General features: G+C 37.2%; 2 protein-coding genes across 2 annotated transcripts in view; both read left to right on the top strand.

The window, feature by feature from the left end:
• Nucleotides 1–1753: 1753 nt before the first annotated feature.
• Nucleotides 1754–24615, top strand: part of PlexA (plexin A) — a 142202-nt gene continuing 119340 nt past the window's right edge. Inside the window, exon 1 of the mRNA XM_028173157.2 lies at nt 1754–1999. Within this exon, the coding sequence (XP_028028958.2) occupies nt 1871–1999 (129 nt within the window). The 5' untranslated portion in view covers nt 1754–1870. The remainder of the gene's footprint in view (nt 2000–24615) is intronic.
• LOC149501047 (uncharacterized) lies at nt 7539–12335 on the top strand. Its single transcript, XM_089734685.1, has one exon. The coding sequence runs from the start codon at nt 8005–8007 to the stop codon at nt 9046–9048; it is 1044 nt and encodes a 347-aa protein (XP_089590811.1). The 5' UTR covers nt 7539–8004; the 3' UTR covers nt 9049–12335.

Raw genomic sequence — 24615 nt, 5'->3', positions numbered from 1 at the left:
TTATTAAGGACCGATGACAATTCAAAATAAAAATAAAAACAAAAATTGAAATTCAACTAGTTTGCTTTTTTAAAATAAAATCATTTTTACTTACACTATTTTTAATTAAAATTTATTAAAATTTATTTTCTATTTTTAGTTGGTTTTTCTATAAAAGCGTATTTTGTTGGTTTTTTTTAAACTATTATTTTTCGAGTGAAAGTTTTATTGAGATTTAAAATTCTTTGTTCCTTTCGTAAACTAACGTCTGCCATACATATATTTTCCGCCGCGCAATGGAAAATGATCGCTGACTTTTCTAAAATTTGCTTACAAACGACTTCCATTATGAAGAAATGTGAGACTAACTTTTTTAGCAATGCATGTATCCATCGTGTTACTGAGAGAGGAATTTATAAGAAGAATGCTAGCGAACTTACGACCCTGGTGTAGGCTTAAAGGGTCCCTGTCCATCGTATAATAAAATAAAATGTGCAAACTGTGGGGGATTTCAGTAGTTGCTGCGTTCAGTCTGTCTGCTTGCTTGTTTTTGCCGCGATTCGTTATAAAAACTAGCTTTTTTACTGAGTATATAAAAAAATTGATTTCAAGTTCAAGGTAGACTGCGCTGTTTGTGTTTTAATGCTTTTAGACTTTGGCAATTACCAAATTATATATTAGGTAGGTCCTAATCTCCAACTAGACTATTAAAAAAGAAAGATTTTTGCGCGACGATTGGTCTTATTTATTTCGATTTCGTTTTTACTATGTATACTTTCTTCAATATATCTAAACAGAAACAAAAATGTATTTTTGAATATTTTAAAACCCGAATATCACCGTAACCCCTCAAAAGTATGTAACAATCAAACGAGAAACAAATCCGATACGTGCTCAAGTGCAATCTATATAACGCAAACTATCGAAGTAGTCCTGGCAAACAATCTGATAGAAATCACTTGAGTTCACTCAAACACTATATGATGCATCATAAACATCAAACGAACGTTTGTTCAGATAGTCTACGTCTTTTTTTGTCACGTTCCGTAAACAGAGCGAACGCGCAATCTTCACCTCGTAAGCGTACGTTTTCTAAGGAAAGTGTATTTGGCATTTTCATGGGCTTTCCACACAAGTCTTACGCTTGTCAACGGGGCAATTTAAATTTTAGTTTTGTTATTTAAACTCACGTTTTTATTATTTTCTTAGTAATATTTTTGGGGCTTCTAAAATACTTCACAGTTTTGTTGATCACGGAAAATTTAAGTGTTGTTCGCATTTGAATACTGCGTCAACTACCGGCTTATTTTATAAATTAATAGTAAAATACACTCAATAACGCCTATGTTTTAGCATAGATTTTTCTCTTTCTCTTGTTGTATTCGTATCGGTAACTGACATTAAACAGAAACAAGTTTCAGTCCAACAAGAAAATGACTTGTTTTCATTAGCCCTGGTTCTTCTTCTTGCTTTTACCCCACTATGTGGGATTGGCCTGTTAAGTCCTCTGTCCCATTCAGGCCTGTCATACGTCATCTCTGCGTGTACATCCTTCTTTCACACTTCTTTCACTATCTACAACGTAAAAGCGCCACCCACCTTGAGATATGAGTTCTAAGGTCTGAGCATAGTTACATCGGCTGGTCTACCATTCAAACCGAAACGCATTACTGCTTCACGGCTTAAATAGGCAGGGCGGTGGTACCTACACGTGCGGACTCACAAGAGGTCCTACCACCAGTAAAATATCCAGGGTATTAGTTCATCTCTGACTGTTTTATATTAAAGGTCCATTTATCTTTTAGTTGTAGAGACCGGAGACGAGCCTGCGGCGTGCAGCGATCGTCGAACCCTGGTCATCGCGAACCATCAGTCCACCGCGGACGTGCCTATGCTGATGGCCGCTTGGAACCCTCGCCCCGGAGTCCTGCCCAACCTCATGTGGATTATGGATAGAGTTTTCAAGTTTACGAACTTCGGGATCGTCAGCGTTCTGCATGAGGACTTCTTTATACAAGCGGTAAGTAGGTTTTCTTTTGATGCTCACGTATGCGGGAGCTGAACTAATCCTATCCAAATAAACAATCTCTTTGTGTTTTTTTTGCTTTCCTCGCCTTAGAACACCTTATGTACCTGAGGTTAGATAAATTGAAATGAAATCGATTTTTGCCCAAAAGCTCAATTCGATTCTGTTGTTCTATTGTTGAGGAATAATGACAAATTTATGTTAATTAAAACACTACATTTAAAATGTTATCTGTAAACATTCCTCGCACGCTTAAGGCGGTATTTGGGCTTCTCTTCAATATATTTAGTGGGAAAAACTCTTTACAAATTTTCCACCACGGCGGTGCGCTGGTTCAATATTTTTGAAGGAAGTTTTGCGGGGGCGAGTATCGCTAAAGATGCACAAAAGAGGAGAAGGCCGAGGCTAGGCTATGAGGAGTAGACGTACCTGCCAAACCGTCGCTAGCTTCTTCCAGGCTGCAGAATTCGACGCCACTGCTGGACGACGCGTAATGGCGGCGACTTGACACGGCACTCTTCTAAATTATTGTCTATAAAACTTGTATATCACTCGCGCAACGACGAATATGGTCGTCAGTAAGAGTTCGTATAATAGAGATTAATATGAGTCCATGAAAATATTTATGCGAATAAATAAGCGGCGTGTGCGTGTACAGCGCGTGCGGTGCGGTCGGCGATAGTCTTCTTTTTTATTTTTGACTTTTGCTTCTTATGTTTCTTTTTTATAAGTGGCCATGCGAGAGGTTTTATGTCTACTCTCATTAAAAAAGAACCAATATTTGATTTTAATATTTGTTCTTTTTGTAGTTTTTTTTTTTTTGGTGATCATAGTTATTATTATAAAGTCACCAAAAAACATTTTCTTGGTGTAAATCACTAGCGTGTGCGGGTGACGCCTTCTTGTGTCTATATGAGATGACGTGCACGCGTATCTAAAATAGGCTATCTAACGATTACAAGTAACTTTGAAGTTGCAAACATTTTTTGTAAAGCTTGTCCCACGTTTAACACCAGAATGCGTGATGAATTACTCACAAAAGGTAAGAAAAAGGTAATATGTGCTTAGTGCGAGTTTTTTAACGATCTCGATACCGTAAGAGTTAACTCAAATTTGTATGGAGTTAGTAAGTTTACCTAAGTTTGCCGCTAGGGGCGCTGTTCCAACTGCATACAAATTTGAGTTAACTTTTACGGTGTCGAGAACGTTAAAAAACTCGCACTAAGCACACTGTTGTGGAGACCAGCGTGTAGCTGAGGTGCCAAGCGATTATTACTGTTGTCGTGGAAGATCCGAGAGCACGACAATAATTCGTATCGTAACAATTCATTTTTTAATCAAGCCAACTGATGTGACTGATTCGATGGTACAGTAGTGATTACTGATTATTGCGCCGAGGTCGTGTATTCGATTCCCACATCGGGAAACATTCGTGTGATGAACAGATTTGTTTTTGCTCATTTTCCGGGTGTTTATTATCTATTTATGCATATATTTAAACGTATATAGGTATGTATGTCAGTCTCAGGTAAGTACCCATAACACAGGGCTAATCCTAATTTGGCACCAAATGGCCTAGCGTGATTTGTTTCCAGTAATTACAATTATTTATAAACATGTATATGGGTATATAAGAACTGTTATTGTTCAGTATTATATATCATATTCGCGAGTTGCAGATACAATTAAAGTACTAGTTTTACGGCTTAATATAGCGTTTCTCAGTTTTCGAATATTTCAAAGTTTTCGTGGTCACGTATGACTGACTACAGTTCACATATTCATAAGGAGATACGGATGAAATGTATTTCTTTAGTTATTTTTTTAAAGTTTACTTTACTCAGTGTTATTTTAGTATTATTTTGCAAATTCAATTGAATTATTAAACGCTTTTGTTAAGATCCTTGGTTCGATGTGAAATTTTATACTATTTTATTATATAATTTTGGAAAACGTTTATTTTAACACGTTTTCAAGCTATTACTTTTATCGCGACATCGGGTCTAACCCAGTTCCGTTAATGGGTCACGCGTGCACTCGATATCGGTTCTTATTCGAATGAAGGTGAGAGCTTTATTTGAATGTAGATATAAATTAAAGGACGCTCGTTAATTTGATGTGATCGGTTCAGCTGTCATGCTGATTTTTATTTTCGACCAGCTTAGTTGGACCGAGCTGCCGTGTCTCGTGGTGTTTTAATCCTTTGTGAAGGCCATATACGTTACAGATCTCACTACACTGGAATATTAGTCTCAATACATGCCTATTATATTCTTAATTTTCACCATATTATGACGATAAAATTTCGTCTCGAAAATAAAAAAAACAACAGCACCTTAAGCGCTGTAATAAATATATCATAAACGGAATGCAGTTAAAACTGTCAGTTAAGTGAATTTATTGTCTTTCGAGATATAAGAGTATAAATCTACCGCCATTTCTCGATTCAGATTCGTGATTCACTCGTATAAAACGAACGTGTTAGTGAATTTGATACGTTACGATACGATTTTTTAAATCAACATCTGTTGATCGGATTGTAAATTTATGATGTTTCGTAGTTACGGAAATTATTATAACTTGGAATGTATAGAAATCGTCTTAATGTTATGAGATGGTTTTAAAATACATTATTGCCTGTTGCAAATATTTCAAGTAAACTATTTCAAATAACACTGTATCACATTATGCACTTCGTATCAATAGCATTAAAAAAACCGTGATCCCCTTAAAGGTGGGTGGAGGCATTTACGCTGTAGATGTCTGTGGGTTTCGGTAATCATTAATTTTAATATTTTAGAACAGAGTTAAATAGATCTGTTTCCAATTTTCTATAATATAATGAATTTAATTGAGATATTGTGTCACTGAAATGATGGTTACCGATCGACTCGACGACACGATTTATCGTCACTTCTAAAGAACACGTCATCATTCATTGTCTTTGCCTTTGCAGGTTTGTTTGATTATTTAATTTTCTTTTTGGCCGTTACTCGAACTTTACGAACCATTTGTTTATAGTAAAGATGATTCATGACAGTTTGAAATTTTGTTTTGCAAATGGTTCTTGATGGAGATATCTTGATGATAAGTGTTCACCGTCAGTGAATATCTTCGAAAATGTCACGGGAACAACTAAATTTAAGACTGTCGAACGCAGGATTGAGTAAAACGATTAGTACAAAAACTCAAACTATAGTAGTATTAATGTCGGCTATGGATAGTGGAACTACGCGAGTCAGCCTGCAAGGGCTTATACCACTTTCCTACCTGCTAGTGCCGCGAAGAGTTCGTCTGCTCCAGTGCGAAGGGTGGGATAGCCAAGACTTTCGCCTTTGTCTCAAGGTCACGGCAGCATATACTCTGCCCATTTAAAGCAGAAAAGAGCTGCTTATGCCGCGAAGTATTTGTCCGCTCCAGTGCGAAGGGTGGGATAGCCAAGACTTTCGCCTTTGTCTCAAGGTCGCGGTAGCATACACTCTGCCCATTTAAAGCAAAAAAGAGGTCGAGCAGATATGAGCCGTGCAAGTCTCAATCAGCCTCGGGTGTTTTAGAAACGGCTGTCCTTAAACGACGGATCAGCTTTTCTTCTTTGCCGCTAGGGCCGGTTTTCCAACTCCATAAAAATTTGAGTTAACTTTTATGAGATCGAGAAGTTAAAAAAAGATGTGTGGTGTCGTGGGACACCGGATAGGGACGAAGTTCCTTATTATAAAAATATTCGAGGTATAAAGAAAATAAAACTGGAGGTTTCGCAACAACTCACCGTCATTCGGTAACGTGCAAACTTATTGCGGTGCACTTCATTCACGGTTGTTTGCATAAGAGTTAGTGAACACTCTGAGATCGTGGTCAATGAATGATAAAAAAATCATGTTATTTTTTGTACGTTATGTTAAGTCGTACACTGTGTGCATTACTAATTTGTACGTTATTGCAAAGTTAAGTCGTACACTGTGTGCATTACTAATATAAATCTTACGTTACGGACGTTTTTTTCTCGGTTAGGGTAGCCCTCCGCATCGTCCCATAAGAAGCTTAGTTCCAAAAACTAGGGAGGTAATTAAGTAGACTTATAACAATTCGCTGTCATGTCTCAAAGCTGATGTGGGTATTCGCACTGTGATGTCTATGGTTTAAGCTCGTTTTCCCATATGTACCAATAAAAAACCAATCAAACTTGGAACAGTCTGTTTCGAGTACATTGATTGCGTCTCAGCAGTCTTTATTTTATGGCTTGAGTTACTCTGGAATGGGCTTCATCCTACGTGAATACCAAAGTACTGTCTCAATCTAATGATTAGTGCGTATGTTTTGAGGCAGGCGATGACGTTGCTGTACTAATGCTGGCGTTTTAGGCCGCGGTGAATGCTTTTTGACGTCTAGCCAACATGCTTGAGGCAATAAAATAACGATAACACAAATCACGTAGAATATTCTGTTGCGAAAAGAAAACAAAGAAGCATCTAAGAGGATTAGGCCGAGGGTGCAATGGATCGCGATTTTTAAATACTCATGAATAATTGAGATATAAATGCATTTAAGCGGAAAGTGCTAAAGAGAAAAAATGGTAATGATGCATAAATCATGATTAGCATAAACAATTCGGTGTTGTTCTATGACTTCTTAGGGAGGGTGTGAAAATTGAAAATTATTTTGGGGTTCCGCGTAGTATAGGGGGCGGGAATGTTGTTTTTGTGTGGACGTTTAAGGCTTTTATTGCAGACGAACCCTCGTTTTGGAGGCTCGTTGATAGCGTTTGTGGTCATCGACCTGGAAATGTTAAATATATGTAATGTTTCATATATGTACGAGTGTGGTCTTGTGTGTTTGTGTACTGCGCGTTGGCGCGACTTGTGACCGATTGAGTTAATTTTTTACACGCTTTATATTAGCTTCACTTGTATGTATGTTTGTAAATGACTCCTTTAGACGCGATTTTGACTCACTTTAAACGGCCAAATTTCATTCAAACTTTGTAGATTTATCGAGGACCGATGACAATTGAATATAAAAAAAAATTGAAAAAAAAATTTGAAAAAATTTAAATTCAACTAAAAAATGAAAAATAAATAATAGTTTAAAAAAACTTTTTTACAATAAAATATATTTTTTTAACTCTATTTTCAATTTAAATTTATTAAAATTTATTTTCTTTTCTTTAGTTGAATTTTGTATAAAGCGTGTTTTTCAGTTTTTCTAAATTATTATTTATTCTACAAAATATGTTTTTGGTTCTGCGGAGAAGGTCTTTGTTGTAGTATTGTCACGGACAGGAGGCGCTCCAATCATTTCAACAAACGGAAGGCGATAGTCAGATTCAGATGTCAGAATTCATAAACATATTATATTAGTGATTTATGTTTTCAACAAAAAAACTTAATCGATTTTTTGATTGTAATGGAATTTTTGAAGAACTGAAAATTATCATCTTCGTATCAGCGTTGCTGAAGCTCTTTAAGATCTATCCATCAAATAAATTTAAAACATTATTTATTAGGTAACGCACAGTGAAATAGATGAATTCAGTCATTGCGTGCGTTGCGACCGTAGATAGTGGACGTCTCCGTGGTTGTTGTGGCATTATCGTTTCATTTAAGTTTAAATTTGTTAATTTTAAATTGTGATTGGTCGTTTTCAATTCATCGGTGGCTCCTTGTTCTTCCTTAACGTTTTTAACAGCTGACTCCGCCTTTTGGGCGGTGTAACAGAGATAGAAGCTTGGTAAGATACGCCTTAGCTTTCTTATTGTGGCTGCTTCTCGCTTGAGCCTGCCTGTGGGTGCTTGTTTGCTTGACACGCGTGTGCGCTTTGAGTGTGTCGAGTCGAAGAAATTACAAACATTCAAAAAAGTACTCGGGTGGCCGGGCGTGAACTTGCGTCGCTGGACCTGCGTTTGGTCGTCGCCCTGTTGCTCCAACAATTAACTGAACGCACCTGCTAAATTATACATTGCCTTCATATTACTTTGAATCTAATCTCGTAATTTATAATTTATTATGGAGTACACCTGCTGTAATAAAGTGGTCAATACTCGTGACAATAAGAAGTCAACCTTGGTGTGTACAGTGTGTAGAAATTATTATCATATCGGCTGTGTTCTTCCTGCAAAAAAGGATTGGACGCCGGATTCAGAATTTAAGTCTACATGGATATGTCTTAATTGTGCGACTAGATCACGCACTGTTAATGATGACACTCCTGTCCGAGGCAATGTGAGGCCTCGAGCACCTGATACATCCAATGTTACGATGAGACCGTTGCGTACTGGATCCAGGGAACGTGAGGGACCTGAATTACAGGTTGTCCCTTTGGAACAGGTCAGGAGTATAGTGCGCGCGGAAGTCCAGGAAGCTGTTGCTTGTTTCAGGGACACTATTCTTGAACTCAAGAGTGAAATCTCAACTCTTCGTGATAGTGTCTCCTTCATTAGTGACAAGTATGAAGCCATATCAAAAAGATTTCTTGAGCTTAATGACCATCTGAAAGTTATTCCAACACTTAAAAACGAGCTTAGTATACTGGATTCAAGAATGCAATCCATTGATTCTCAATTCAACTTAAAAGAGCAGTGGAGCAGGAGATCTAATATAGAAATTCTGGGTATCCCCGAAAGGAAAGGCGAAAATCTAATAGAATTGGTCTCGAAAATTGCCGGGAAGGCGGGTTTTGCCTTGAATCCTCAGATAGACGTCGATTTTGTTACAAGGGTTGCACCGATGGACAGAAGCAGTAGCAGATCAAAGCCAGTTATTCTTAGATTTGTATCCCGATATAGGAAGGATGACATGTTGGCTAAATTGCGGAGATTGAAGGAATTGAAATCTTCTGATATTGGATTCCCACATGATTCATCTAGGTTTTATTTTAATGACCATCTCACGAAAAATAATAAACTTTTGTTAAAAAACGTAAAAAATTTAGCCAAGGAAAAATTTTACAAATACGTGTGGGTACGTAATTGTACTATACTGGTGCGAAAAAACGATGTTAGTTCGCCAGTCGTGATTGCTTCCCAAGATGATTTAAAAAAAAATATATAGGTGTTTTCCTTATTATTATATTCATTGTTTTTAAAGCACATGCTATTTTTTGTAATGTAAAATATATCATAATTTTGTTTTTTTCTTTTCAAAAGTTGATGATCGGACTATTTCAGTTTTTTGAGAAACTTTTAAATGTTTTTTTAACTATTTTAATAACATTATTATGTAAGGCTTGTTATGATATAGCAACATACTTATTGTTTAGCATTGGAGAATTTTTTATATTGTTCGTTTGGAACTTTTACTTCTGGGGTGGGTGTTTGATTAATGTTGAGATCTATATTCTCGTATGTGTAGGTACTTATGTATTGACATGTCAATTATTATGCTGTGGTTTGAGCCGTGGACTATTAATACTGTTGGTTAATTATTTATATGATTTATTTTTTCTCTCTCTCTCTAATGGCTAATTTAAAGATTTTTTACCAGAACGTTCGTGGTTTACGTAGTAAAACTAATTTGTTTTATAGAAACATTATTTTATGTGATAATGATATTATATGTTTTAGTGAGACATGGTTAATGCCGGGTATTTATGACTCGGAGTTGTTTGATGAGCGTTTTGTTGTTTACCGTTGCGATCGGAACTATAACTCTCGAAATGATTCTTTGGGTGGCGGGGTACTTATTTCTGTGCGTAGAGGAATTACCGTTTTTAATTTAACCTGTCTCCCTTCCAACAGAAACCGATCAGCTGATATTATTTCGATAAAAATAAATATTAAGCACAATAACGTTAGTAAACTACTCCATCTTTACTGTTGCTATTTTCCTCAATGTTCTTCTCAGTTTGAAGATGAAATTGGTTTTTTTGAGGATATTTCTGACACAATTATTACTAATCCCGGTGACGAATTTTTGTGCGTCGGCGATTTCAATATAAGGAATGCTTCTTGGGAGCTGATCGGTGTTGATGGACCTGCTAGACTCTTGAATGGTGATCGGTGGGACTCACTTGTCTTTGGTCTTTCTAATTTTTTAGCTTTTAATAGTTTTAAACAATTTAATTCGATTTCTAATATAAATAAAAGATGCTTAGATTTAGTAATAAGTAATTGTGCTTGTAAGGTTGTTCGTTCGTCCCTTCCTCTTGTATCTGAGGATGATCATCATCCAGCCTTGGATATCCAGATTCAGGGGTTAGACGTGAGACCCCTACGTTCTCCTGGCCGGTCCATATTGCTTTTCCATAAAAGTGACTACTCTATTATTAACGAGGAACTTTCGAAAATTGATTGGAAACAATCTTTTATGAATTTAGATGTCGACATGGCCGTGGGCAAGTTTCATGAAATCTTAGACAAGATTATTTCTGATAATGTGCCTGTGAAGGTCGTAAGAGGTAACTCCAATTTCCCTTACTGGTACTCCTCTGCTTTAATCAAGTTGATTAAAGAAAAAAGAAAATTTCACAGGAAATGGAAATGTTATGGTCGATTGGCCGACTATTCAAGTTTTTCTGTTCTTCGTGAAAGACAAAAAGCCTTAAAAATTTGCTGTTACAATGCACACATAACAAAGTGTGAGGATGATATCTTGAAGTGCAGTAAGCAATTTTGGAGATTTGTTAAATCCAAGAGGAGTGCTGGGGATTTTCCTAACGAATTGTTCTTAAATAATAGGTGCTCATCTGATGGTTCTGAAATATGTAATTTATTTAATGTTCATTTTGGTTCTGCCTTTTTAACTAACAATACACAGTCAGCATCATCGTTAAGTTATACCCCTGCTTCTTACGACCTTAACTGTGTAGATATTTCTTCATTTTTTATTTCGGTGGGTAAAGTCAAGCAATATTAAAAAAATCTTGATATTTCCAAGGGTGCTGGTCCGGATGGTATTCCGCCTGTTTTTTTGCGACAATGTTACGCTCAGCTGTGTTACCCTTTGCATCTTCTTTTTAATCACTCATTATCAACTGGTGTTATGCCCCGTATTTGGAAGCGATCGTTCGTGGTGCCAGTCTTTAAGAGCGGTGATAAACATAACATAGCTAACTACAGACCAATTTCTAAAATTTGTGCCATCCCTAAGATGTTTGAACGTATAGTTTATGATTTTTTATTTCCATTGATTAGGCCTCATATTATAGAGCAACAACATGGTTTTATAAGCCATAGATCTACTGAGACAAACCTCTGTGAGTTTTTGGATTATGTATTGAGCTCCATGGAGGATGGTCATCAGGTTGATGTGGTGTACACGGATTATTCCAAAGCGTTCGATCGAATAAATTTTGACATTTTGATTGAGAAATTGCATGGACTTGGGGTCCACGGTGATTTGCTGCGATGGCTTGAGTCTTATGTTAGAGATCGCAGTCAGGCTGTGACTTTCAATGGTTTTTGTTCATCATTTGCACCGGTTCCCTCGGGAGTTCCTCAGGGCTCTCATCTCGGTCCTATGTTATTTAATATATCTGTCAATGACGTTTCGAATGTTTTCAGGAAATCCAAATTCATTATGTACGCTGATGACAAAAAAGTATATAAAGTTATAAAGTCCTTAAACGACTGTTTGGAATTACAGGATGATTTGAACAACTTGTTTGTTTACTGTCAAAATAACTTACTCACAGTGAATACTAATAAGTGTACTATTATAACATTCTCACGTGGAAGATCGAATATCTTGTATGACTATTCTATTAATGGTCAAACTTTGGTACGCACCACAGTTGTTCGTTATTTGGGTATTTATTTGGATTCCAGTTTGATTTTTGATTTTCATGTTAATGAAATGGTAAATAAGGCTTTTCGAATGTTAGGCTTCATACTTAGAGTTGGTAAAGACTTTAAAAGACCATCTACTTTGATTCTGTTGTACAACAGTTTTGTACGGTCTATATTGGAATATGGCTCCGTCACATGGAATCCCCAATATAATATTTATATTCAGCGACTAGAAAGAGTCCAAAAAAAGTTTTTTAAGCATCTTTTATACCATTGTCGTCGCTTTAACTCTCCAGAACCGACAGAATTTGTCTCTCTAGTCGATCGCAGGCTACTGAGGGATCAAATGTTTTTATATAAAATAATAAATAACGAGATTGATTCTAGCTATCTTCTTTCCAAAATTTCATTTAAATGTAGTCGTATTTCCGCGCGTTCTAAACAGACCTTCCACATGTCCACGGCTCGAACGAAATATGCTTCTAACTCTTTTGTCCGTAGATCTTGTAGGTTGTATGATGCTAAGTTCTCTAATGCTGATATCTTTTGCTTGTCACTTGTAGCATATAGAAAAGCTGTTTTGGAGTGTTTATAGGGTGATTTGGCCCGATAAGTGTTGTAGTTTTGTAGTGTGAGTTAATGTATAAAATTATATGTGCGTATTGTGTTGCTTTTGTTTTTTTGTAATTTAAATTTCTAAATTTCTCTTCTTGTTCACTGTCTACTTATATGTGATTTTGATTGTGGAAACATATTTGGTTATTGTTTTAGCTATTTTTTTTAAATATTGTATGTTTTGTATTGTACTGTTTGTTTCCCATATAAATAAATAAATAAATAAATTATTTTATTCAGATAACACATTTTATTATTACTTGTATTATTCTGGATCTAGTCCTAGACCTAGTCTAGTGGTAGAAAATGATTCTTTGATTAATTCGCTTGGGAAAACAGATCCGTATGCTTAGTGTGAGTTTTCGAACGTTCTCGATAGCGTAAAAGTTAAATCTTGTATGGAGTTGGAACGTTTGCCTACGTTTGCCGCTAGGGACGCTGTTTCAACTATATACAAATTTGAGTTAACTTTTACGCTATCGAGAACGTTAAAAAACTTGCCGTGAACAAAAATATTGATTATATTTTTTACGCGCACCTATGTAACGCATAATTGATTGAATTATAAATGTTATTATGGAGATTTGAAGATGTCAAAATAATACATCAATAAATAAATATTGTTGGTGAATGTTGAACTAGTCAATAACTCAATTACGTGAAGGAACTGTAATTTCTTACGTGCATGCAAATGTAGATAGATACACGGCTTTGTTATATCGTATTTTTCCACCGTAAATAGAAGCAGCATGGGTTAGCAGGCAGCAGTTTTGGGTTATGGTCCGTTTAGAGTATTTTTTTATGAAAAAACTACAATAGGTGTATCGATAAGTGAAGACAGCCTTTAATATTAAGAGTATTATCAAACAAGCAAGGATGCACCAGACTTTCTTTGTAAACTTCTTCACAGTATTAAAAAGAGGGAAAAAATCTATGTATTATGTATGAAAATATCAGACGTAGGAAGGAAGCGAATATGGCTCGTGTAAGTTATACCCTATAGCGGTATTTTTAGTCTTATGGTGTTCACGCTAAAGTGTATTTTCGCTTGTAATCGATAAAAGCAATGTGGCTTATTAAAGTTGTATTTGTGTGACACAAATTACGAGCACTAGCGTTTTTCTATTGATTTAAAAGTATTTGTTACAAAATTTTAAATAAATAAACTTTAGACGTTCTGTATACAAAAATACCAAGCTGGGATTGTCTTTTGTTATGGGTGGATATAGGTGCTTGAAACAAACACATACGAGGTAACAACAATGTTTAGCCTCTTAATGCTAATTATGTTGATAAAACAAAACTAACTTGAACCAAGAATTAGATTAGAATCTCATGATGTAGTGGCATCAGTTACATACAAGAAGCTTTTACTGGAAGTTTTCAGATTGAATAATGAATAATAAGTCGCTCAGTACACTCGTAGCCAGAAATGTGACTAGGCTGGTGTTCAAAACCCGCAGTCAGGTACTCATTTTCCTAATTAACTACATACTTAAAATAAGCTAGTGATTGATTTTAACGATGAAAAATATTACACCGTGTCATAAATTAATAAAAATCAAACTTGCAAATAATAGTTAGCGTATTGTAAGCCCATATAGTTCTATCACCCTGCTTATTTTTGTCGTCGATACGATCTGAATCTGCAAAATGTAAGCCCTATCACTTCTTTCAGTCACGATCAGTAAGTACAGGACTGTCAAACCACTACGTGATAAAATTCAATACAAGCTACGTGAATAGCAATTTATAATTAATTATGACAATGTCGTAACCAGGTTTCATTTTGTAATATACGCACTTCCATTTACGATTTAACAGACCACACGTAAATTGCAAAGATGTCTACAAACTTCTCCCGCTCGATTCTTTTAAATTAGACCATACTTTAGTATTAAAAACAATGTAGTGCACACATCCCGAGCTTAAGTTAACGAGCCCTGCCCCTTCGCAGGCACGACCAATAAACTAGCGAGTTTTACACAACCTTCCCTTATACTATGGTATTAACCTTTTTATTTATTAACTCACAAAGTCTGACAACAACGGTGGCTTCAGGAGTTTTATTTGCACAGCAGAGAGATGAAAACTGACTACGTAAATTCTAAATTAAATGCGAGAGGTCATTAAACGCGACACGGAGTAATGAAATCGAATACCAACTAAATTGGTCAAAATTGTTATTCTGTTTATTGAATACTATACAAAGTTACCAACACTAAATCTATAACGTTCATTACATTGTCAGTTGTTAACGTCTTCTTTCAGCCCTTATCTCACTTTGTGTAATCTGCGCAGCATATCCTCTTTCTCCATTAAGGCTTATCATACGCCATCTCTGCACTCACACCTTCTCTCACATATCTTCTACCCCATAGTCCATCAAAGTTTGTTTAGGACCCCGCCTTAGGAACGCATTACCACTTCGTTGTAGAAATAAACAAGATGGTTGTAACAGCTAACGGGAGCCCACAGTTTCACAAAAATTACACAGGCCCACAAATTTACGAATTACCGGTTGTATAGTGTATATACCAGTTGCACCGGATGCAGTATAGGCTCGAGGGCTGGCAGTTAAGCGGCTGCGACATCAGGAAGAGTGAGCAGCTTTGAAGTCGTCGTGGCCTAAAGGATAAGACGTCCGGTGCATTCGTGTTGAGCGATGCACCGGTGTTCGAATCCCAGGCGGGTACCAATTTTTCTAATTAAATAGGTGCTCACCAAATTTTCACGATTGACTTCCACGGTGAAGGAATAAAATCGTGTAATAAAAATCAAACCCGCAAAGTTATAATTTGCGTAATTACTGGTGGTAGGACCTTTTGTGAGTCCGCACGGGTAGGTACCACCACCCTGCCTATTTCTGCCGTGAAGCAGTAATGCGTTTCGGTTTGAAAGGTGGGGCAGCCGTTGTAACTATACTTGAGACCTTAAAACTTATATCTTAAGCTTGGTGGCGCATTTACTTTGTATATATCTATGGACTCCAGTAACCACTTAACACCAGGTGGGCTGTGAGCTCATCCACTAATCTAAGCAAAAAAAAAGAAACACTACGGGTCATATAGAGTCAGAAGAGGAAGTAAGTAAGGAAATATTGTGACTGCACCACAGCGGAAATATTGTGGACCGTCTCGAGTAAGAAGACCATCAGCTGACGTTAAGAGCTCAAAGTTCTACAGAGCACATTTCACGCCTTATAAAAAACTCGTATTTCGAAATCATGATTTTCTGTAGAAGCGCCAATACGATAACTAAACTTTTATTTAAAAAGCTGCTCCGCAATCATAACAAAAGCTTACCGATACCGTTAAAGTTATTTCAGGCTGCGATCGTCTAAAATCCTTAAATTCTATAAAAGTTGAAATTTTCTTTACCACAGTTCAAGTTTACTGTGGTTACTCAAATATTGATTTACCGTATAACATTTCTTGAAGCTATGTGCAATTGAACTGATTGTGTGTTCCAGATTCTAAGAATATGCAGGACTAATCGGAATGTGACTATACCGATTTTAATTAGTCCTTAGTCCTACCTTGTTGAAGGTCCAGGGAATCTTTTGAATGGAAACGGGGGATGGGTTGTTGGGCCAAGAATCGGGAGAAATGAATATCCCGCAGTGCACATTTTTGAGCTGAAAGAGAGTGAGAGAGAGAGAGAGAGAGGCAGAGAGACAGTGAAACCCACTATTCGAATGGAATTATAAATTCAATCCGATTCTCAACTGATGGAATTTCCGTTTTGGCTTCTAAATGTCCTGATCGGATAATATGCCCTTCGCGCAAAAAAAACCTCTGCAGAAAGAAATTGATAATCGTCATACATTCTTCTTCTTCTTGCTTCGGTTTCCTCAATACTGAGGGTCGTGACATTCGTCATACACACGGACTTGTCAAATCAATGAACTTTCTGATTGAAATTTTCTGTGTGCAAAATAATAGAATGTAATAAAGGTATAAATTGTATGAGTATTTGTTCCCGGCGTTGCGATAATTGAGTTTCACCTGGTACCTGGCCAGGGGAGGATTGTGAATTAATAATTCTTAACAATTCTGATTGTATTTGTCTTCATACATGGAATTGTAGCGACTAGATGTGACTGTGTGAATAAAAATACGTGTTAGTTGATAATGATGATGAATATAATGGTAGATAGTGGCTTGATTCTGCCCCTGGAATTGCTGACGTCCATGGGCGACGGTAACCACTCATCATTAGGTGGGCCGTATGATCGTCTGCCTATAAGGGCCAAAACAACTTTGATTTTTCCTTTGCCTATCAGGTTACCCTGATGTATTCGTATCAAATAATGTAACTTTGAGCTCAAACATTAAATACGTGCGTAATTTGTGATCTCAAAGGACTTTCGGGAAAAGCGTGATTTAGGAAGGCCGTTGAATCATATCTGATAGACCTGGGCTGATGCATTGTATATCTTCATAAAATTACGGTTCAGTCGTTCTTTGATAGTAAATATACCATTAAATCACTATTGAAGCTAGATACTGCAGACGAGAAGTTTCTGTAGAGCTTTGTAAACTCGGTTATTCTGCTTAATACAATGATGATCACTAATTAACATTTTCTGGTCCCAATTTTTTCAGAGACCTCTGTTTTGGATATGGCCTAAGAAACCATTTAAATTTACCAACCCACTCATTTTTTAAACAATATTTTTTTTAAATATGCACCACGGTTATGGGCGGTATATGTATTTATCTGGGTTATATATTTTGGTCTCGAACACGAATTCTTCAAATTCTTCTCTTTATTGCTTTGATCGCCTTCTTACTAGGAATGCTACATGGAAGTGGATGGTAGCTCAAGAATAAATACCTATTGGGTATAATACTATCACAAATTGATCTTAAATTTATAAACCACTCCACTTTGATTTCACAGAATGATGTAACTGAAATTGGTACGAAAATGATAAAATGTTGAAATTGAGAACTAATATTAGTTTTTTAACTATGTAAATACATATTTATTGTAACAGTATTTATATCCAGATTGTGTAAATATGTATAAGGGCAGGGTAGTAGGAACGTACTTTGCTGCGAAGGAAGGCCTTTCCACCAGTAATAACTTTAAATCTTCTTCTCTCTGAATAGGAGTTTCAATAATTTACTAAAATAACCAACTAACTACTATTGAAGCAGGAAACTCAGATTCTACCTGCAGTGTTGGTAGTAGGGCAGGTTGCAATACTGTGCGGGAGCAATACGGTCTATGAAACTATTGGGAGTTGTCTCAAGGTTGGTGATCCCATTCATGATGTGACACATACATGGGCTCCGTCAATAACTGGCCGAGATGTCGTCTACCTGTTGGCTACTTTCATAATTGAATATTTTTGAGCGACTTGCATTTAAACAGGTCGATATTTGGCCTTTGATATGTCTCTGATAACCGCAGCCAGTTTAATTTTCACAACCACTAACTCATCTATAACGTTACCAATTCAAGAATGAGAAAAATAAACCTATTCTAAAGCGATTTATGAGGCAGCCCTATTCCCACCTGGTTTCCGTGTAATTAAAGATAGTATTCGGTACCCAAGTAAAAGGGGTTTCGGTATAATTTGCTGGAATTAATTTCCCTTCTTAATAGCTACTCTGAAGTTTTAATTGCTTCCGAATAGTTGCGAGCTTTGAAACTTAGACGTCTATTGTGAATTTGGCGAGCTTCGGGCAAGAAAACCGGTGTTTTTCGGGTTAAATTGAGTTTTTTGTGTATCGTTCGTATTTTTAGTCTATTTGGCGAAACATATTAAAGAAGGCGTATATTAGAAACATTAAGATGGGACGAGGAGTCTGACCAAAATTTTAATAGCACAGAAATCATTTAAACATTACATGCACGTTGTCCCCATCACACTGCCCTTATTGGCGCCACGCCAGATATAGAACACAGGTCTTCAATTCGATTCCCAATCACAATTATCGGTTCCTATTGTTCGTGTAATTTATGACGCATGATTGGCTTACCGAGGAGATTAATTGCTGTTCATCTAATTAATACGTCGGTTTAATTAGGTTATATTATGTAATATTCAGCTTTTGATTGTGTTGATTCCTCGTATATTAAGGATTGAATTGAAGTGATGATTTGATAACATCGTGATATAGTGTCATTATGATAGGTTGGCTAAGGATTTAAAAATGTTTTGTTATGAAATTGTCACCGTATTGTAAACAATAGATTACTGCTTTTTCCTTTAAAACGAGATGCCTTTATCCAGTTTTATACATGGTCAGTTTGAACTACATATAATACACTATTTTATTATGTTTGTTCTGTTCCAATTACTTTATTATTATTATTTTTTTGTTGCTTAGATGGGTGGAGGAGCTCACAGCCCACCTCATGTTAAGTGGTTACTGGAGCCTATAGGCACCTACAACGTAAATACGCCACCCACCTTGAGATATAAGTTCTAAGGTCTCAAGTATAGTTGCAACGGCTGCCCCACCCTTCAAGCCGAAACGCATTACAACTTCACGACAGAAATAGGCGGGGCGGTGGTACCTACCCGCGCGGACTCACAAGAGGTCCTACCACCAGTAAAAAATTACTTGTATTAAGCTGACTGACGATCTTATGGATGGAATTGATGTTGCGACCTTATATTTCCAGATAGATATTTAAGTTTATACTGCAGGGTTCCTTTGGTAGTGCCACGCTAAAGAATGCAGTTCTGGTAAAATCTTGAACCATTCAAATGTTCTTCGATAACAAGTTAGTTCCTTAAAAGTTCCTAAACTACTGGCGTTCAGCCAGCTATGCATTCCTAGTCTCAACGAATAAGAATCTTGACCACAGTTCATGAATAACAGTAAAATCATTCATAACGGCCGTCTGGTGTAGTGGTAAGTGACATGGTCACTACACAAGGGGGTCGCGGGTTCGAATCCCGCCAAGGGAAGATATTTGTATGATAAATATAAATGTCTTTTCCAGTGTTATGGATGTATATTAAATATATGTATGTGTATAATAAAAATCTTACATTTATATCCGTTATCTGGTACCTGTAACACAAGTTCTTTACGAACTTATCACGGGACCAGTTAACGTGGCGTGATTGTTAGTAAAAATATAAATAAAATAAATAAATATAATTTTGTTTAACATATTTATTGCCCAATTGATTTACCTAAAAATAGGCTTTTTATAGTCGTTCACTGATAATAAGGTCTCGCTCCACAGTGGTCACCAGAGCTCATAGATATCTCCATTTTTGTTTGCTTAGATGAGTGGACGAGCTCACGGACCACCTGGTGCTAAGTGGTTACCGGAGCTCATAGACATCTACAACCTAAAGGCCGCCACCTATCTTGAGATGTGAACTCTAAGGTCTCAGTTTTTACAGTACAACAGCTGCCTCACTCTTCAAACCGAAATGCTTCATGACAGAAATAAGCAGGGTGGTTGTATCTACCCGCGCGAACTCACAAGACGTCCTATCGCCAGTAAAAAAATTGAAATAGACTGTCCCTTTGAAATCGGAATTACTGTCTGCAGAAATATGCTGTAAGCAACTACGTCACACACACGGTACTAAAGAAATGTGTTGAAGAGTGCATTTGTTATGAAGGTATTCTTCTTTTTTTTTATCCTGTTAGTTTTCTGTATGTTAGTTGGAGCTGTGGATTCCCAACCACTTCTATTGACTTGGAGAATAAGAAACCCATTTTAGTTCTAAACGAAATCTTTTATTGAAAAATACTAAAGAGCTTCATGTACTATACGTATTCAACCATAGTCTTTGTAATATAGATTTGATTATAATAGAATTATATATTATATGGATTTAAAATTTCTAGATGATTTTATTTTATTCTCGTATGTAAATCCTCGTTTAAATTTTTCTTCACGTCATCTTCAAAAATATTTTGTCCTTAACTATTTGGGAATTACGACGAAGGGAAGATCTACCACCGAGGGGGTGAAATTGTTTAAGTTCTGGACATTAAAGGCCTTATCAGTTCAAAGACAGCAATTGTCAGCACTGCCCCATAATTTTATTCGCAATAAGCCAGTTATTCAAAAAAAATTGTGCCTTTTTCCTGAATTAAAGTTGTGACGGTTCAAAAACTATGCCTTTTCAAATAAGTGACGATACATTGCACCATAGTTGAGTGACAGAATTGAAACTTACGAAATTGATGCAGTGAATTAGAACAGTAAGTGGTCGAGAAGATAAAAATATCGTTTTCTAAGACTTCGAAAATTTTCGTGTCTTGCTTGGCCGTGAGCCAGGTATGTGGGAGCGTCTGGAATTATTTATTGTGTACTCGCTGAAACACCGCTTTCGGTAACTCCTTATTGAGGCATTAAAGCGAAATACATAGTTTCTAAGAGATAAGTTGTCTCTTCATTTTTCCTTTTTTTACTGGTACTAGTAGTTTTCTTCGCAAGCAGAGTACTTCTCTCTCTCTCTCTCTCGACTCGAATGCTGTGCTTTCGATAACAAACAAAATTATAGCTGTCAAGTTTCTCCGCAACATTAGGTACTCGTATATTATACATGCATCGAAATACTTAACTGGATGGATTCTATGAAACGTCAAAGTTCGTGCCTTCGAAATATATCGAGCACCGTGACACGCAAACGTGACACTTGTGAATAAAATATGACGTAAAACGTGTGCTTTAGGAAATAGAAAACGAAGTTTCTCAGTGTACCGCGCTTCGTGAATTTATTAGTGGTGCTCCTATTTTTGACTTCGATCGAGATATGTGTGATTCGAGTATGCTTTATCCGTATGCTTGGCAAATTAACAAATTAAAGAGAGGACGGCTAGCGTGGTATGGACATGTGATGCGTAGAGAGAAGATGCATGTGACTAGGAGATGTATGGAAATGGTAGTGCAAGGTAGAGGGGGAAGAGGTCGACCGAAGAAGACATGGATGGAGTGTGTGAATGACGATATGAGAGAGAGGGGTAAGCGTTGAGATGACGGCTGATAGAAATTCTCTTCTAAGAAGAGAAAAATTAGCTGTGCCGACCCCATTTAGTGGGATAAGGTGGAGAAAAAGAAGGTTAGCAAATTGTGAAATCACTTAATTAGTGTCATCCGAAGTGTTCTTGATTCAGTAAGAAAATTGTTGTAGTCCTAGAGTAGCCGCTGGTACATAGGGCCCTCGCAAATTGTCTCCTCTTGACCCTGTCTTGCGCTTGCTCCTTGACATCAATCCAGGTCATATCAGCAGCCCTCATCTCGCTTTGCACGGTGCGTCGCCTAGTGTGTACTGGGTGGCTAGGTCTTCTCCTTTTTTTAACGCTAGGGAATCCGTTTAGGTCGAGGGGGATAGTAGATCGGGTTATGTCGAACTCCGACACCTCCAGATAAGAAGAGGGAGAAGAGGAAGATATAGGCCCTGCTCTCATTCCAATTCCTGCCACGTAGTTGCCACTCAAACGCGATTGATGCTGCGTTGACTTCGCTGAAAATTCAATCTCTCAGATAAGAATTGCACTCAGGATTGTATTTCATATAGTCTGGTTTTTGTATTTATTCGCATAAAAATGTTTTGTGTCCATTTGGCTCGAAAAGTTTCATGAAAAAAAATCTTACCCTAATGCTATTACATACGAAGCGCAGTGTGTTATAACTTAAAACCATTAAGAATTGACATTCAAACGTACTGAAATAGAGCGAAATAATGTCACGGGTGCGGTGACATTTTATCGTGCGCCGCCAAACTCAACCCCCGATACAAACATGCCTCCGGTCTAACCTACCTCCAAATGACATTCTACAGTGATTCGACCCTCCACTGCATACTTGATGACCGGGTGTAATGTGGTTACATGTTTAATGGGTTCTCTATCCCTTTTCAGGGAAAATGGTAATCAGCGATAAGTAGATTACGTATTGAATTAAATTTGTTTAGGACGTTTTCGGTGCTTGCGTCGACGTAGGTATGGGAAGGGTACGTGTTTTTTTTTTTTGATGGATCGTTTGTAGCGGTTTCGTTGGCCTCTGAACGGAGGTAGCGCAAAATCGGGACTGGATTTTGAAGTATGGTCTTGAAAATTTCGGAAGCTTTCCAAGCTTTCCTTTACTGGTAGGTGTGTTGTGAGTCCTCTTGTGAGTCCGCACGGGAAGGTATCTATGTAATAATTTAAGTTGTCGTGGCCTAAAGGATAAGACGTCCGGTGCATTCGTATAGAGCGATGCACCGGTGCCCGAATCCCGCTGGCGGGTACCAATTTTTCTAATGAAATACGTACTCAGCAAATGTTCACGATTGACTTCCACGGTGAAGGAATAATATCGTGCAATAAAAATCAAACCCGCAAAATTATAATTTGCGTAATTACTGATGGTAGGACCTCTTGTGAGTCCGCACGGGTAGGTACCACCGCCCCGCCTATTTCTGAGGTGAAGCAGTAATGCGTTTCGGTTTGAAGGGTGGGGCAGCCGTTGTGACTATACTGAAGTGATATACTGAAACCTTAGAACTATATCTCAAGGCGTGTGGCGCATTTACTTTGTTGATGTCTATGGGCTCCAGTAACCACTTAACACCAGGTGGGCTGTGAGCTCGTCCACACATCTAAGCAATAAAAATAATAATAATAATTTAATCATCAAAACCTTTTTTAAATCTTCAAAAAACAAACTTCTACAAATATTAATGTGCACAAATTAACACAATGAAATTCACAGTCAAAGTTCTAATTGAAAAAAAAAAGCAAAACCACTCACTTTAAAATGTTGCCCTTCTCTACCAAGTCTCTCTAATTCACGTAAACCACTAAATACCACTCGGAGTCCAGGTTTCGGTAACATCTCTATATCGAGAAGGCTTAATTGGTACAAGGCAATCACGTTAACATCACCGTTATCCGAACAGAGTTCAAAGCTCATGACAGACGAACCATAATCGAGCGGGTAATCTTCGATTCGGACGTAATGAGCTCGACGCGCGGTGACCACGCGTGCGTCGGCAGCGCAAGATAATTCCCGGCCTAAATTTCAATATCGGTAATTGCTTTGGCGAGGGCAAAAGATCTTGCGGACTATCTTTTTTTTTTTATTGCCTTTGTAGGCAAACGAGCATACGGCCCACCTGATGGTAAGTGATCACCGTCGCTCATTGACTTCAGCAATGCCAGCGGCAGAGCCAAGCCGCTGCCTACCGTTAAGCACTCTCCACAAGCCTCGTTAAATATATACCTTGTATACTAATTAATGCAAAGATATCGGTTGTTTGTTTGTTATTTCGTTTTTAATGCTTATATGGGAGTACGAATTCATGACACACTTGATGTGAGTTCATCGGAGTCCGTAGGTTTCAGGTCACAAAAAGTCGTCGTGGCCTAAAGGATAAGACGTCCGGTGCAATCGTATCTAGCGATGCACCGGTGTTCGAATTCCGCAGGCATGTATCGATTTTTCTAATGAAATAAGTACTAAACAAATGGTCACGATTGACTTCCACGGCGAAGGAATAACATCGTGAAATAAAAATCAAATCTACAAAATTATAATTTGTGTAATTACTGGTGGTAGGATGTCTTGTGAGTCCGCACGGGTAGGTACCACCAGCCTGTCAATTTCTGCCGTGTAGCAGTAATGCGTTTCGGTTTGAAGTACGGGGCAGCCGTTGTACTCTACGGAGACCTTAGAAGTCATATGTCAAGGTCGGTAGCAGCATTTCTGTTAATTATTTGGGCTCTGGTAACAACTTAACACTAGGGTGGCCGTGAGCTTGTCCACCCATATTAGCAATTTAAAAAAAACTTAGGTCTGTGGGTCCGGTAATCACTTAAGATAGATAGATGCAATAAATAAATATTTAAAGTGTCTAACCAATAACCAAAAAACAATACGATCTCATACAAGTATCACATTCAAAATTATCAGATTTTTTATTTATTTTCATGGTTCACCTAGTCTCGGTATGAGAGCCTAATCGCGAATTTCAATGTTCATTGCTTTCCGACTTTGTTCTCATAAAATCTTTATACATTTAAAATTTTATAAAATTTGAACTCAAACCATTGGAAATAAAGATTATTATTTAAATGAATGATTTCAAATCTGGATTCCGAAAGAAAACCCGCCCAAGAAAAAGCGAATTTAGTTTTTTGTTTAGCTTAAGCTGTAGCTTCTTTCGTTGGCAAATTAAAGACTATTTTTCCTTAATCAATGCGACTTTTACGGCTTAATTTCGATTTGAGTTTATTATTTTACGATTGACCGATTCGTTCATTACCAAGAATTTTTTTGGTATTTAACGGTTCACTTGGTTTTG

This window comes from Bombyx mandarina, chromosome 18 (assembly GCF_030267445.1).
Source record: "Bombyx mandarina strain Sakado chromosome 18, ASM3026744v2".
In the NCBI taxonomy this organism is placed as follows: domain Eukaryota; kingdom Metazoa; phylum Arthropoda; class Insecta; order Lepidoptera; family Bombycidae; genus Bombyx; species Bombyx mandarina.
Note: the sequence above shows the minus strand (reverse complement) of the source record. Positions and strands in the feature narration are given on the sequence as shown.

Excerpts from the sequence above, each read along its gene's own strand:
- LOC149501047 (XM_089734685.1), top strand. The coding sequence starts at position 8,005 with ATGGAGTACACCTGCTGTAATAAAGTGGTCAATACTCGTGACAATAAG.